This window comes from Pseudopipra pipra, chromosome 21, assembly GCF_036250125.1.
Source record: "Pseudopipra pipra isolate bDixPip1 chromosome 21, bDixPip1.hap1, whole genome shotgun sequence".
NCBI lineage: Eukaryota > Metazoa > Chordata > Aves > Passeriformes > Pipridae > Pseudopipra > Pseudopipra pipra.
The window spans coordinates 7152076-7167454 of NC_087569.1; the positions used below are offsets into that span (position 1 = coordinate 7152076).

A 15379-nucleotide genomic window follows, 5' to 3' on the forward strand; every position below is an offset into this window, starting at 1 on the left:
TATTTACTGTTATTTCTGGAACTCTTCTCACGTACACACAGCCCCAGTCAGGGCAGCTCTGCAGGTTCCGCTCCCAGGCACTTCCTTTTATTTATGGTGAAGCTCCCTGGATTTGCTCGCCCATACATCCACTTAGCCAGACACCTCCAAGAAGCCATTCTTCCATGACACCCATTTCAGCTCCACGGTTTCAGAACACTCTTAGAATTGAACAGCAAAGATAAATGGAAGATTCACTAGTGTTCAACACACATACCTCCCCCTGCAACACCACGCATCCTTAAATAACTTGATTACTCCACGTAAGACTGCACAGATTCCCGTGCAGTAAGCACAGTCATAAATCCAGGCATTTCCATCCCTTGGATTTGCAGTGAGTCCAACTGAACAAGCTGCCATGAAGTCTGCCCACTGATTCCGATGCACTCCATCCCTGGGCACACTCAGTTAATGGTGGAAACCACTTGCTATCTTAAGACAACCCAAATAGTCTTAAAAGTGTCACCATATACAGCCTGCCTTGGCTATGAAGCACAGGATACATCCTACTCATATGGATCTGCACTTACTATAAAAGCTGTATCACAGTGAAATGACATTCTCTTTTTGATGCTAGAAATAAACCAAAGCAAATTAGACGAAGGAGTAAGGAGGACTATTTTGAGAAACACTTTTCCTCAGTAAAAGGCAGAGCAGCATATGTTAGATGATACACTTTCCTTACAGATCCTACTACTAACTCAAGTACTTTCCAACACCTCTATCATTAAGATTTGTTATTTGAACAAACTGCTGACTGTGGCAGGGAAAGTGTACCTGCTGGCAGAAAAACAGTCAGTTACCACGCACTGTGGCTTAAGATAATACTTTTAAAAGTTCTGCCTTCTTTTGCTAGAGGTAGCTGCATAGCAAGTCTGCTCTCTTGTGCTGAACACTCAGATAGATGCACTACTGCAAGATCTGGAAGCTCCATTTCCCACGGACTGGGAAATGGGTTGCAAGGGATCCACTGGGACTGACAGGGTCACAAGGGGATCAAGCAGTGGTGCAGCCACACCAGCAAGGGGCTTACAAGACTGGCCCAAGGAGCCACACTGGACAGCCAGACTGTAGTTCAGGAGTCCCTATACAGTTTATTGCACCTACAGACAGGTATCAAACCAAATCTGAGTTCAGCTTTCCCAAGTCTCCATCCCCGACAAACCAGAGAGGATAAGATGTGTATTTGTCGACCAGGAAGAGCTGTGCTTTGCAGCAAAGGGAGAGACTGTCTTCCTCGAGAATCTTGCTCCTAGCACAGGGAAATGGCACAGGATCCCAGCCCAGGCTCCCAAGCCCGAACTGTAAAAACAAACACGCTTCCTTTGTTTAAACAGAGTCCCGGCGAGCCTTGCCCCGAGCTCGCCAGCCTGCCAGCGACAGCCTCCGCAGGTACTGCAGCCATCCGGGGTCACGCTCGCTCTTGCAACACCGCGCCTGGAAGACTGAAGGAAGAACACTGCAAGAACCAAGCTGGTAATAACCTCAGCATTTCTGGTGTCAGGCTCCGGGGAATTCAGTAGAGCCAACACATCTGGCAGCCATTTTGAGGAGGAGTGCAGGGTTTCAGAGGCCTCCGTGTTCCAGGCGCTCCAGAAGCGCAGTGCTCTGCATATATGCACTAACATACCTGCAGCTTATGTTTCTCATTTCCTGGAGGACTTGGATGAACAAGGGATCAGGCTCTAGATGAGAGCACCAAAGCCTGCACTACTGGCTGCTTCACACAGAGCCTCAAATGCTTGGCTGAAGCTGTAACTCCCCCCTGCCCCAAACTAATCTTTTGCTGACAGAAGCAGGGAAGGGGGGTAGAAGGAGGAGAGTAACAAATGATCCCCGTGTGCTTGCTGCAGCATAAATCCATGCTGAGTCCTAAGGTGGATCCTGCAATAGCTCAGGTTTTACTCCTGCTAGAAATCGAGCTCTTAGATCTGCAGCTAGAGCCAAGTACAGATTCATCTGGTCCATTCCCCTCTCCCCTCCCAGCACCCGAGGGGAAGAAAAACCACAGACTTTGATTCGTTCCTAGTGAATTTTTACCCTCTGAAGCTCCTGACGAGCGTGCCTGAACTGCTGGGAACACGTCTGCCCCATCCCGCCATGTGCAGCGTGCCAGGGATCCACGCGCTGCCAGATGCCTCCGGTTATTTGTTTTAACTGTTACCTCAATCTTACGCATTTTACAATGAAACAATTAATACCACGGTGAACCTTGAGAGATGCCTGGAAGAGTCAGAACAGGTTTCTTCTCAAATGTGGATGTTATTGTCCCATTTGTTGTGTTTGAACTATCTGTTCCACAACCATGAAATCCTACGTACGCGGTACTATTAAAGAAGCATTTTAATGAATGCTGCTACCCAAAGGCCTGTGGAAGGAGGGGAAAGATTTGTTTCAGACCAGCAGCAAGGTTTTAGAGCTCAGACAAGCCTCCTGAGGTTTTCTGCTCACTGTCAGGGCCTAGCTGCTATGGCAAGTGTATTAAAAGACTGATTCTGCCTCTCCTGGTTAATGAACTGTTCATCAAGGCAGCTCGCCGTGCTAACAAAGACTGATGAAGGCTGCTCCTGCACTGCTGGCCTCGCAGCAAGCACAGAGCATTGCCTGGGTCTCAGCAGAAAGCCAGGGAAGCGCTAAAGAATGCTGTTTTAATTGACTAGGTATGACCACATTCTTCAACCTTTTACTGTAAGCATAAAAGAAACTGAGTTTTAAATCTGAAAAAGATACTTGATCTTCATAAGCAAGGTAAGAATTAGCACTTTGGCAGGAGCACCATGGCCCTTTTCTCTCTATCTTTCATAGGTTCATTAGCATGCACAGCTCCAGCCATCAGTGTTTGCTGCCAACAGGACCTGGAATTGTACAGCACCAACTTTATCTTCAGTTACAACACATCTCCTTTCAACTACACACCAGTCAGTTGTGCTTTTCAGTACAATTTTGCTAAACCTTCATTTCAGAAAGTTCCCCCTTCTGTCATCACAGGCAATACTGGTGCCCAGGGCTGGTTTATCTGAAAGGTTTGATGTGACCCAAATCAAATCTGCTCAGCAGAACATGTTTCTGGATTTAAGACAAAGACAGCCCTGAAAAACACATGCCGACTTAAAAACACCTGGAAGATCAACTCATACAAAGCCTCTGAAAACTAAAGGAGATGTTTATCACTGCCTAGTCAAAACCACTACAATGACACGGAGTCACTTGCCATAATACCAGTCTCATGGCTTTTTCTAAATAAGTTTAGTATCTTCTGAAATTCATATCAGATGTGTTGTCAAGCATTGCTCTGCCATCGTCAGGACGCTACACAAATCCTCCCTTAAATAAAATTTAAATGCCTATGATGAAATAAAAAAATCTTCAAGAGTATATTAGGAGTTTTTATCAAGCAAATGATAGCATGAAGCCACTTAGCTTTTCAATTTCACACTCTGGAGCTCTCATACATCAGATGCCTGTTGTTAGTCTAAATCCCATAATTACTCCTCACTTTGCTGACCTCAATAAATAGGTAAACAAAATGCTCCAAGGAATGGCACCTTCTCCAATACAAACTGGGCCGCAGCTCTCAAAGGAACCAGTTATAAGCAGACCTGAGGTTATTTACACACAGCATTCCAGGCCATCTTGCGTCAAAGGCACGCTGACACTATGGAAAGCATGCTCTGGACCCACCAGGATACAGCCAGTTACCAGCTGGGATAAATGGTGGCAAGAAAACAAACCAGTGTCTGGTGAAGCTTTCTTCAATAACTTCTCTTTCATGTCAGTTGTTTTCAACAATCGGACTTAAATATTTTTTTCTGTGTGTGTGGAAAACAGTGACCCTATGAAAATATGCAGGCAAACACATTTTTCCTTCTCAGAAAACTTTTCATTAACTTACCAAGACTCAATGACAGGCTGATAATGAAGGATGCTGGTTATGTTTGCCAGTTAAAGGAAGAAGGCTTTCAGCTCTTCTATCGGACTCCTATTTATCCCTATGATGGATAGAGCTACAGCTGTTCTACCAGCTTCATAAAGAACAAGGCTCCCTGGCTTCCTACAGCAGGGCCTCAATGGCAGCTAAAACAAACCAGGAAACCAACCTCGCTGTCAGTGCATTACAAGAGCCCCATTGAGAAACAGGGAAAGTTGCATCATTTACAAATTCAGCTCTTTGGAACATTTCTACTGCGCCCAAGTTACACATTTCTGCTCACAGCTGCTCCAAAACCCGGCTGGAGGAGGACACCTGGAACCCAGCACCATGAGCCTCCAACTTATACAGAATAAAACCACACCAAACAAGCCAACAGCTGCAGCTCCCCTTGAGTTCCTCCCCACTGCAACTCCCTTACCTTCCTCCTGTACTCTTCGATCAATGCAGAGCTTACTCTTTTCTGAAGACAAAAGTCAGACTTCAATTACCTCAAACATGGTTAATAGGAACACTGTCAGATCTCTCCTCTCTTCCACTAGTGTCAGGATTATTCCTTAGTGCAAATTATTCAGCGAAGTCTCCAAGTTCTGCTCGTTAACATAGATAAACTATGACACTCAGCTGTACAAGGAACAGTCTTCCTGAAGAAGCCAAAGATTTCTCAAGCAACAATAATGAGACCAAACTTCAGATAAACCTGGCATAATTTTAGTCTTTACAGACCTCTAAGCATGACCCGATCACATTAAAAGTAACAGAGTTTCAGGAACTTTCTGGTCTCAATTAGGCTCACACATTTTATAAGTTATACCTATTTGAAGCCAGCAGTGCAATTCACATTAAACACAGAGCATCAGCCACTATACTTCTACCTGTGGTGCAACAAGTCCTGAAGGAACCAGTGAAAAAAGCTTGACAGCAGCCAGCACAACTTTGTTTACACTGAAGTGAACTTGAGCATGCATATAAAAAGTTCTAAATTAGTAACATCCAGCAAGGAGACCTGGACACCACCAAACAGGTCGGAACATGATTATTTTGGCTGCCACCATGCAAGGAAGGGAACAGAAATGACTGTTTCACAGGTCACCAATTATCCCATCATCTGGAACACTGCATCTGCTTAGCATGCATCTTTCCAACAGCATGGCCAGAGCTGGAAATAAGGGTTCAGCAACAGACAGAGAACAGAAGCAGGGTTAAAACACCATTATGTGGGCAGACAGAGAGAAACAAGATGCATGCAAGGAAAAAATAAAAGTACACTAACATAATCCATCTACATGATGCTAAAAGAGTGGAGGAAGACTCGAGCTCTTAAAAGTTTAAGAAACAGCATTGCTGGCTATTCCAGACACCAAAATTTCATTCACTGTTTGCTTATTTCTGCCTTCCATACCAGCCAGTGTTCAACACTGCAAGGGCTTGGCCAGCAGTTCCAGCCTCTGGCAGCAGTACTACCATGTTCCTAAGAACCAGGTACCATTTCACAAGCATGTCATGAATTTTGGGAGTATTCTGTAAATTTCGAAGTCAGTGGACTTATTTACTTGTATCCTTCATCAAATCCCTCCTGCTACTCTCATCCTGGGAAGAGAAAGTACAGCCTCATGGAAGCAGGTGTTATCTACCTTACCTCAGCTCCCTTCCTACCTTCACTGGGGTCCCGCCTCCTCCCTGTGCCCTCATGCGCAGACAATCCTGAGGTTCATGGGGAATCAGAAAAGTTTCCTCCAAAGGCATGAAGTAGAACTTTTTTTGCCTCCAACCTGACAAGCAGGAGAGTCCAATAAACTGGATAAGCTGCATGTAAACATGTGATCACCTGATGTAATTAGTTACTTCTATTTATAGAAAGAACCTGACCATTCCCTAGACAACCCGTTAGTTATTACCCTCACTAACAGCTGACAAAAAATTAAAGGAAGTATTATTTTTTAAGGTATTAAATTTCCACATATATATAAAAACAAATACACATATAAAAAAATAAATATTCGTTAAAAAAAGTGTATAATACCACCTGTACTGCAGTGAGGGGATTTTGATTATTATTTTTTAATTAGTTTGATATTTGAGACATATCTGCTTGGGGAACCATCCAGCTTTGTATCTATAAGCAGAAATCATGGAAGTCTATAGGAAGAATTGTTGACTTCGAAAAATGTGGGTCAGACACAGAAATTCAGACGTTCTGCACATTCTGACTCCTGTTTCTTTCCGAGGCATCACTCATGCCTGTGCTGCAGACAATAGTAACAATAGCCTGAATTCAATGTCCAGGTTCATTATTAAGTGTTCAGATCTTTACAGCACCATCTTCTTAACAGATTAGAAGTCATCTTCTCAAAGCAGGATGACACATAGGGCAGCATCAGGGAAAAGAAAGAAGGCTGAGGAACAACACAGCCCTGTTGAGAATCACTTCATCCAATTTTATCTTTAAAGAACAGTAAATGAAGAGACATCTCTGGTGGGAAAAAAATAATCAAAACACAGGTCTGAGAGGTTTCTGAGAAGTGAACACATTCAGCCCCAGCCATGCTGAATGTGTTCAAAGGAGACAGGGGTGAAAGGACAGAAGCAATAAGGTGGAAAAAAGGAAAGCAGCACATTAGAAGAGGATGAAGGACAGACCCATAAAAGCAAAAGCATGAATTTGTCTTCACACAGGCACAAGTGAAGTGTAATTCTGACATCTACATGTGGACTAGGCTTTCCCAAGAACACTGGGGAAGAGAGAAAAAAGAGCAGAGACAGAAATATCCACCAAAAAAAAAAAGCCTTAGAGCAGGGTATACATTCTTTTCTGCCTTTTCCAGATCACCTTCATATCTTGCTCCTGTTGCTATTCTAGACGGAGATCACTGGGAAGTTCACATGATGCCGTGCCCAAAGTCAGAGGCTATACAGGCAGGTGTTTCACACCAATCACTAGCGCTTGCCAGAAATTCAGCATGGGGTTTTCAGCTTGCTAAATTGTATCCTCAGGCCACTGCTTTCTGCAGGGTTCAAAGTCGGTAATCTCCAGCTCCATCTAGTTTGCTTCAAGTGACTCGTGCAGAGCACACGTCAGCAGAAATGGGTTAGAGTTGGGTTCAGGCGCTCGATTCCCCCCAGCTGGCCGAGATGCTCTTTGCCTTTTGTGCTCAAGATCTGATACATCAACAGGAACAATGATTTATACACATTTTTTTCCTTAATTTTTGGCTCTAGCATTTACTCCATACCCTAAAAAGGTATGTGAGTGCATTACAACCGGTATCTGTCAACCCCTTTATTAAAGGGAAGCTACAACACTATTTTTACTCAGCTTACAGAGTTACTGGATACTGCAGCATTCCTTCGAGGAAGCTGGGCAGACATCTAGCGAGCAATGGAGTTGGACACAGCATAGATCAATTACTATAAGAAGGAAAAGCCAACTCTGACAATCTGTGTCACAAAAATCACAAGTTTAGTCAGTAACCTGACGTGGCAAGACATTTTTGCCTACACTCGCTTGTAACAAAGCCATGTTATATCCCCACATACATTTGCATTTTCACAAGTCCAAGCTTACTTCCTGACTGGTTTAAAAAAAAAAAAAAAACAAAATGGGTACATCCTTCTCACATGATTTATATTCCAACAGACAGCACTCCCTAAATAATCAGACTGTCACACTTGCTTTTAGGGAGATGCACCTCTTTCCTACTCTGGAAGTAAATGTTCCCTTTCTTCACAGTAGATTCCTGCTATTTGCTACTGACTCAAGTATTAAGGGCTCCAGAGCACAGGAAAAACTCGAGAACCCGACACATATCAGTGAGTCAGTCTAGCAACAAAAACACTTTAACATCCACTGGTGTGGGTCAATAAACGGAAGCATTGATGCTGGTGTTGAAAAACTATTTCAGCATCAACACTACAACGAAATCTCAAATTGACTCAGTCTGTCCTACATAAAGACACGCAGGAGCCCTGCCCTCCTGCAGGTGCTCCCCACACCACAACAACAGCACCTACAACCCAAAAAGGTCTGTTTTAGGGGGGAAATGCATGTTTAGGCCCAATCCTTGCTACAAATACGCAGTTCTGTCACTGACAACTGTACAGGGGCACTCCCCACCCGGGATGTCCTTCACACCCGCGGTAAGAGAAGTACAGCCGGATGTCAGGCGTGCCAATCATCTCTGCTTCCCTTTTACTACCCCACCTAGAGCAACACTGAGACATGGAGAAAGAGGGAATAATTACGAGCATTATACGATCTCGTGTAATAAACACAGGAGTCCTCCCATTCCCAACTATCAGATCTGCTGGCGGCTGTACAATCTTAACAACACTGAGCTTGTATGTGATAAAAAGACAGAAGGCAGCTAAAAGAAGGTGAATATATTTACAAGATAATTCCAAGATCTCCATAACAAACAGTCATTAGCAGATTAGTATTATGAATCTAATCCAATTAAGAATTTCCTTTGCAAATGCCTGGAGGAGCTGGAATTCCTCTGGGAAGACCTTTCCGTGTTGTGAAAGGCTCCCATGAGTCATGCCTGCAGGCTGACATACCAGGAAAGACCAGCTCTGGAGCAGCAGGAACAAAGCAGTGAACCCTACCTCAAGCAAGCTGCTGCATCCTCCTAATCCTGAGGAGTCAACTCAGACGCGGACCCCGTAGCAGCACAAAAAAAAAAAAAAAAGACTTTTCAGTTCCACAAGTCCTGGTCAACATAAAATTGGCACTTTCCCAAGCCAAGGGACAAAACAATGGAAAACTTTCCTTATTCAGTGTTGTACTGTGCCCTTTAAAACAGCTCCAGATCAATGCAGGTGTTTGACGTAACACCAGCCCAGGCAGCAGCCATGTCTGAAGGCAAAGCTTAAATGAAGCAGCTAAACATCGTCCTCCTCAACTTTGAATCCTCGACTTTAGAATCCCAATGCATGGCTTCTACCACTCCACACTGATGTTGGGAGTGGCAGCAGGGATCCACGGCTCAGTCCGAACGCCCAACTCCTGCCCACACTGCAAAATCTGCTCACACTCAGTTAAACGCAAGCAACATCCACACACACAGGTGAGAATGGTGGTTTGCAAATCCCCAAAATCACCAGTTCATCAAATTATTACCGTGAATGGTTTTCTGGTGCCCTCAGCTCAAGTCCATAAGATTTGGGCTGACCTCATCTGCCTTTGCATCAGGAGATTTAGGACAAAATAAGGAGAGTGAAAAATCTCATTGGCACGACTTTGCAGAGCAGAGCTGCCAAGACTGATCATGTTACCACATCTGCAGGCGCACGCGTAGTGACCCTCTGTGCAATCGCTTCCTTCTGCCTTAGGATCCTACTCTGGCCCCACTGCTACCAAAATATCAGACCAGAAATACATAAAAACAAAAAGTTGGTGGTTTGTTTTTTTTTTAAGCACATACTTAAACCAACATTGTTTTAACAAAGTATCGGTTAAGATAGATACATTTAAATGACTACTGGGAACAGAACAGCTTACTCTGACCTTCAAAACGCAATTATATAAACACTAAAGTAGGGTTTTGCCAGTCATTTACTGTAAAAGAACCCCAAACAAACAGAAAGCCTCATTATAAAAACTTTCTGCACTTAAACTACAAGCTTTTCTGAAGCTGTTACGTAATTTGATGTACTGAAAGCCCGCTCCTAGTCACCATTAGGCATGAAGCTCACCTCTCCAGCACCTTCACAGACATCCTGCTACTCCTTGAAGCAAGAGATGCTTCAGATCACTCTAAGATTCACCTGAACCCCCCGAGGCAGCCCAAGATGACCATTAAGAGAAGGATTAGCTGAGACAATAGACAAGCCATTGTTTTGCTCCCCTCACACAGAACAAATATTCATGTGAAAAACCAAAGCCAGACCAAATGCCAAAGATAAAGCAGAATATGAACAAGGTGGGGAAAGAGTTATCAGATGTCCTACCAGCCAAACACAACTTTTTTCCATTCTTTGTTAGAAGCACTAAAACAATGTGACTCACAGAAAATATGCAAAACTCCAGTTTAGCTTCCTCTGCTGCTCTTTGCAGCTCTGTTACTCCTGTTCTTCGACACCAGCACTTCGGTGAAGACTGCCAAATCAGAGGGGAAATGAGCCAAACACTGGAAACATAAACACGAGGAGGTGTTGCAGAAGGTTTGACGGAGGCAGCAGGCCCTGGTACGGACGCGGCCTCTCCCAGCTCAGCCGTGGGGTGAACCCAGCAGCTACGAGGAACCTTTTTGCTGGGCAGTGCCACAAAATTGGTACTGTCTGTTTACATAACTGGTCAGCTTTAGGCGACTGAGGTCACTCTGCCAAGCCAGCAGAGCTGCACAGCCAGCGGCGTTGAGATTTACAAGAGGGACTTGAACCGCAGCATTCAGAGAGGTTGGCGCTTTTGGGCTCCTCCAACCAGAAACCCGGGCAGGGAGACTTTCAAAAAAATAGAAAGAAAGAAAAGAAAAAAAAACCAAACACAAAACTGTTCTGTGTTGGTTCTCCCTCCTGTTGTCACTCCCCTCCCCCAACTTGTTAACTAAACTTTTCCTCTCCCGGGGATCTTTCTAATCCTTCAGTGAAGCCGTAATGAATTTGCAACATCAGTCACTTTGCAAACCCGCTTCAATGTGAATCAAGTTTACTACAAGCTCAAGAAAACACAGGGAATTCTAACAATCACATAGCCAGGAGGAGGATATAAATGGGAAAGAATAGAAGTACTACTGGAAAATTCGTTTTCAATCATGTAAAGAAGGAGCATGCACCATCCCCAGGGGCCTGGGCTAAGGCAGAACATCAGGATGGAAATACACACTAAGCCATTACCCAAAGCAGCAGATTATGGGCAAACAGCAGAACCAAACGTCGACTCCAGAGCCAAAGATGCCACGTTCTGTTTCCAACAACTACTAAGAACCCAAAAAATCTCTCTCTGTAAATTCAAACCTGAAGAGAGTCATCTGACTATGATAATAATCCAAGTATGTTGAAACTAAGTATCTGGAAGGGATTTTACACTTTCCCGTATCCCTCCCACCAGGTCAGTTTATCTGCAGCCAGGGTGGGAACCCTCCTAACCCATGGACTCTCACAGTACCTGTAGCAGCTTTATCCTGAACTACTGATTACAAAACAGAGTTGTGGGAAGAGCTGACACCCCAACAGATGAATTGGGAAGTCACTTCCACCTACATTAATTCAAGAGAGCAGTCCTTCCACAGTGTATCAACAAAACTTGTTATTTACCATCAGAGCTGTGTAATACTGTCAGACTTGGAAAGTTTTGGGAGTTTTGGCCAAGTGCCTTCTGTTTTCCACAGAAGACAACAGGTTTAGGTACTAAACTGAAGTTAAGGCAAACTGCTGAAGTTTGAGGGCCACGCACTCACCTAACAAAGTCAACTTGCTACAGGTTTAAACGACATGACATAGAAGAACCTTCTCTATGCAGGAAGGAGCAAAACTACCTCCTGGGCCACTGAGCTGGGCCAATCACACCCCTGTTACCCCTTTTCTTTTATAATATGGCCTCTCCTATACAGCTTTAATCAACTGATTACCAATCCTAGGCCAATTAAGAGCTGCTTTTTTGTTTTCTTTTATGCTATACTGATAATCAATGCAACCTGATAATAAAGTTTACAATAAACATTTAAAGAACAGGTAAGCTGTCAACACAAACCAGTTAGTGTGCTCCAGCACTGCTATTCAAACGACTTAAAATGAAGCCTTGCATTACAGCTGCTATTCTTTAACTAAAAAAAGGAGGCAGAAAGGAAATGGCAAGTGTTGCCTTTATGCCCGAGTTTATATCCAGAACGGAAGTTTACTTTAAGCAAGATGTAGGAGGTAAAGAGAAGAAAACACAAAAAGAAAACCAGAGCATCCCTTTGAGACTACCTGGGTCACCTGAAGGCCATGACTGAGGGTTGGACAGAGGTCCAGAGGGAAGGAGGTAGAACCAAGGTCAAGCTGGAGGCCTTTAAGTGAAGCCTTTCCACACTGTGCCACCTCCCACAGCAGGGTCTGGGCTACTGTCGAAAGGACTGCCTGAGACACCCCCCAGGAAAGACAACCAACAGAATTGCCTCTTTCATTTCTGTTCTGAACAGTGATTAGGTAGCCAAAGATACATTTTTTAAAATAATTACAACATAACTAACTCGGGTACAGCCAAAGCTTTACAGGTATCCGATTCACATGATTGTTTCCCACTCACTAACTACACAAAACTCACCAAATTAAGCCATGAAATTCAGCCATGCACAAAGTGGTCTCACTTATGGTCAGGTTTAACCAGGACTCAGAGTCACTCTACAGCCTTAGTCACAGCTCTTCTACCTCCAAAGTGAAGTTTTAGCCATCACTCCAGCCTCACTAAGAGAAGGCTTGGGATGTGTCAACCATGCCCGGCAGAAGAATAAAACCACCCTTAAATTAAAGCTCATCAAAAACACTGGGCAAAAACCAATGATAATTAGTATCCTCCTAGTAAATATTAGAGGACCTGCAGTACCACCAGTAGCACTTCCTCAGGGTAGGAGGGATGATGTCATGGCTGCACACTACAGCATTGTCGAGTTCGCCTGGCTACGCGCTGCTAACGGGACACTCCCTACACAACTGTGACCACACACTCAGCTTTCCTGGTATCAGCAACCAGTTTAATAAGTGTTCACAGACCTGCAATTAGCACAGAAACGCAGAATAACCATCGAGCAAAAATCGAGATCAGAAAGAAAGAAAAACCCAACAGAATAATAATAATAATTAAAAAAAAAAAAAGCAGAGGAGACAGCTGTAACAGGGTGGCAAACAAAGCTCCAAAGCATGAAAGAGAGAAAGGAATGTGGTTAAAAAATCTCCCCTAAGGAAGAATACTCTGTACGCCCGAGCTCCAGCTGTTTGACTTGCCCTGCTCCCTCCTCCACTCCATTATCCACTCTGGCTGCGCTAATTTAACACAAACTGCCCGCCTGTGTCAACTGTTGAAAGGGGGGGGATTTCGGCAAAGAGGCCTCGGATGCGCCCAGGCTCCAGGTGCAGGGAGGGAGAAACTGTGGGGCGGAAAGTTGAGGCCGCCTTTGGCGGGTCGCTTTGTGCCAAGAGCTCGGGAAGCTGCGAGGGAAAGGCATCAAGAGACATTCCCGTTGCAGCCTCCACCGCCTCGAGCTCTGCCACCGCCTCCACACGCGCCTCGGCTCCCACCCCGGCACCCGGATTTGCATGCAGAAAGCTCTGCCTTCATCAACAAAGCCACACAACTCCCAGCGAGAGCACCCGACAGCCCCCCCAGCTCACGGCGGACACCCCCATGGATGAGACAGGCAGGTCGGAAGAGTCAGGAGGGACGGGAAAAAAAGGAGGGAAAGGAATAAACCCGGCCAGTGCTAAAGTCTGGAGGCCTGGATTTCCACAGGGAAGGTATTTTTCACATTCGAGATACTGTGGGGAGCGCTGCGAGGGTTTGGGAGTCATATATGCAGCCAAAATGGCGCTGAGAATAAAAATATAATTTAAAGGAAGGTCGCCATATTGTAAACAGTGAGGCAGGGAGACACAGAGACAGCAACCTCCATTATTCCCAGCAGCTGCAGCAGCACGGAAGCGCTGGGAACGTCAGGCCTGGTGCAGAGACGCCACCACCGCCTCTCCCTGTCCAGCCAGGGCCCTCCGGAGGGTCCCCCCCCAGGCCAGGCACCCCTGGAAAGGGGTGAAGAAAGGAAGTTACCCGCTGGCAGGGGGGTGGAAGGCCAGGCAGGGGCAGCACCAAGGCAGCCAGGCCGCGCAGGCAGCGGCCTCGCTCCTCCTCCAGGCCTCTCGCCCGCTGCTCAGCACAAAAAGAAAGGAGAGGGACGGATCCCCCCCGGCCCCATAGAAAGCAGTGAGGGAGGGGGAGGTTTCACCTCGGCCGCTGGGGATTAGCCTGGGGGGGAGGATGGACCCAAGTGGGGGTTGCACCTCCTTTTTTGTTCCTGCCTGCTCTGCCCGGCCCCGCGTCCCCCCCTCCCCGAGACCTAACGGGAAGCGGGAGCGGCTGGGAGGGAAGGTGCTCCGGGCAGACCCGGAGGGAGACAGCGCCGAGCCTTACCAGCACTGGAGGTGGAAAGCGGCGGGGCAGTGATCGCAGCACAGCAGATCCCCTCCTTCCTTGCAGCTATCGCAGCTATCGTGGTTAGTGGCCCTGCCACTTCGCCTGGGCTCCTTCTCGGGCCTCCTGCTCTTCTTCTCCCCATCTTCGCTCTTGGGGGGAGCCAGGAGGGCCTGGATTTGCTGCACATGCACACACAACAGACAGAGCGGGCTCTGAGGGGCTGCACCGACCCCGGCCCAGCGCCCTCCTCCCCGTGCCCAGCGCGGAGACAGCAGTCCCGGGCCCGCCGGGGAACACACAGAGCCCCGGCCGAGCCTGCCCCGTGTCCGGCAGGGCCTCTCCGGGGGCCGCCTCCGTCCCTCCGCACTTCCTTGTAAGGCCACGGGGGCTCCGGGGGGGGTCCCTCGCCATCTTGCAGCCCCGCGGCCTTCCCGGCCCAGCCCCGCCGCGCCGCGCCCCGGGCCTCACCTCCATGAGCCCCCCAGAGGTGTCCAGGTCGTAGACGATCGTCTTGGTCTCCATCTTCTCCCACATTCATCCAGCCCGGGAGCGGCCCCGAGAGCCCCCCCCGGGCGAGAGGGAGCGAGGCGGGGGACGCGCGGCGGCCCCTCAGCGGCGGCTCCGCGACGAGGCGGCGACGGCGGCGTTGTGGGGATGGTGGGGAGGGGGGGAGGGGACGCGGCGCGGCGGGGGCGGGCGGGCGGCGGGGCCTTATCCCACGGGCCGCTGCGGCTTGCGCGCCGTCCTCCTCCTCCTCCAGCCGTGTCCGGGGGCGGCCGCGGGGGGCCCGGCGCCCGCTGCCATGGCCGCGTAGCGGGTGTGGGTGTGCGTGTGAGAGAGGGAGGGAAGGAGGGAGGGAGGGGGCGGCGGCCCCGCGCCCGCCGCGGCCGCTCTGGCTCCGCGCACGCCCCGCGCTCAGAGCGGCGGCGCCGACGCTCCGGGCCCCGCGCGCACGCGCACCCCGCCCCGCCCCGCCCGTCGCGCGCGCATGCGCGGGTCCCCCCGCCCGCCCCGCGCCGCGCGCGCGGACCTGGCGCGGCGGCAGCGGCGGCGGCGGAGGGCGAGGGGGGGGACGGAACGCGACTCACGCGGCGCCACCGCGCAGGCGCGAAGCCTCTCTTCGCCCGGTCTGGCTCCACCCTTTTCCCCGCCTGGCTCCGCCCGCTTTTCCCGCCTGGCTCCGCCCCTTTCTCGCGCAGGCGCGTGGCTGCCGTCACGTTCCAGGGCGGGAGTAGGGAGGGGTGTGGGGGTGTAGCGCGCGGACGCCGGTGACGTAACGACGCAGGGCGGGGAGCGCGCGAGCGCCGGCA

General features: G+C 48.1%; 1 protein-coding gene across 2 annotated transcripts in view; it reads right to left on the reverse strand.

Annotated features, from left to right (window-relative positions):
* Positions 1–14997, reverse strand: part of PHF12 (PHD finger protein 12) — a 32398-nt gene extending 17401 nt beyond the window's left edge. The window contains exons 1-2 of one of the 2 annotated variants that reach the window (XM_064677913.1): positions 14538–14997; positions 14067–14248 (exon numbers count right to left, since the gene is read on the reverse strand). In XM_064677913.1, the coding sequence (XP_064533983.1) occupies positions 14067–14248; positions 14538–14603 (248 nt within the window). In that variant the 5' untranslated portion in view covers positions 14604–14997. Of the gene's footprint in view, positions 1–5623; positions 5675–14066; positions 14249–14537 lie in introns of those variants that run through there. The other variant, XM_064677914.1, reaches the window with a different exon arrangement.
* Between the last annotated feature and the right edge of the window lie 382 nt (positions 14998–15379).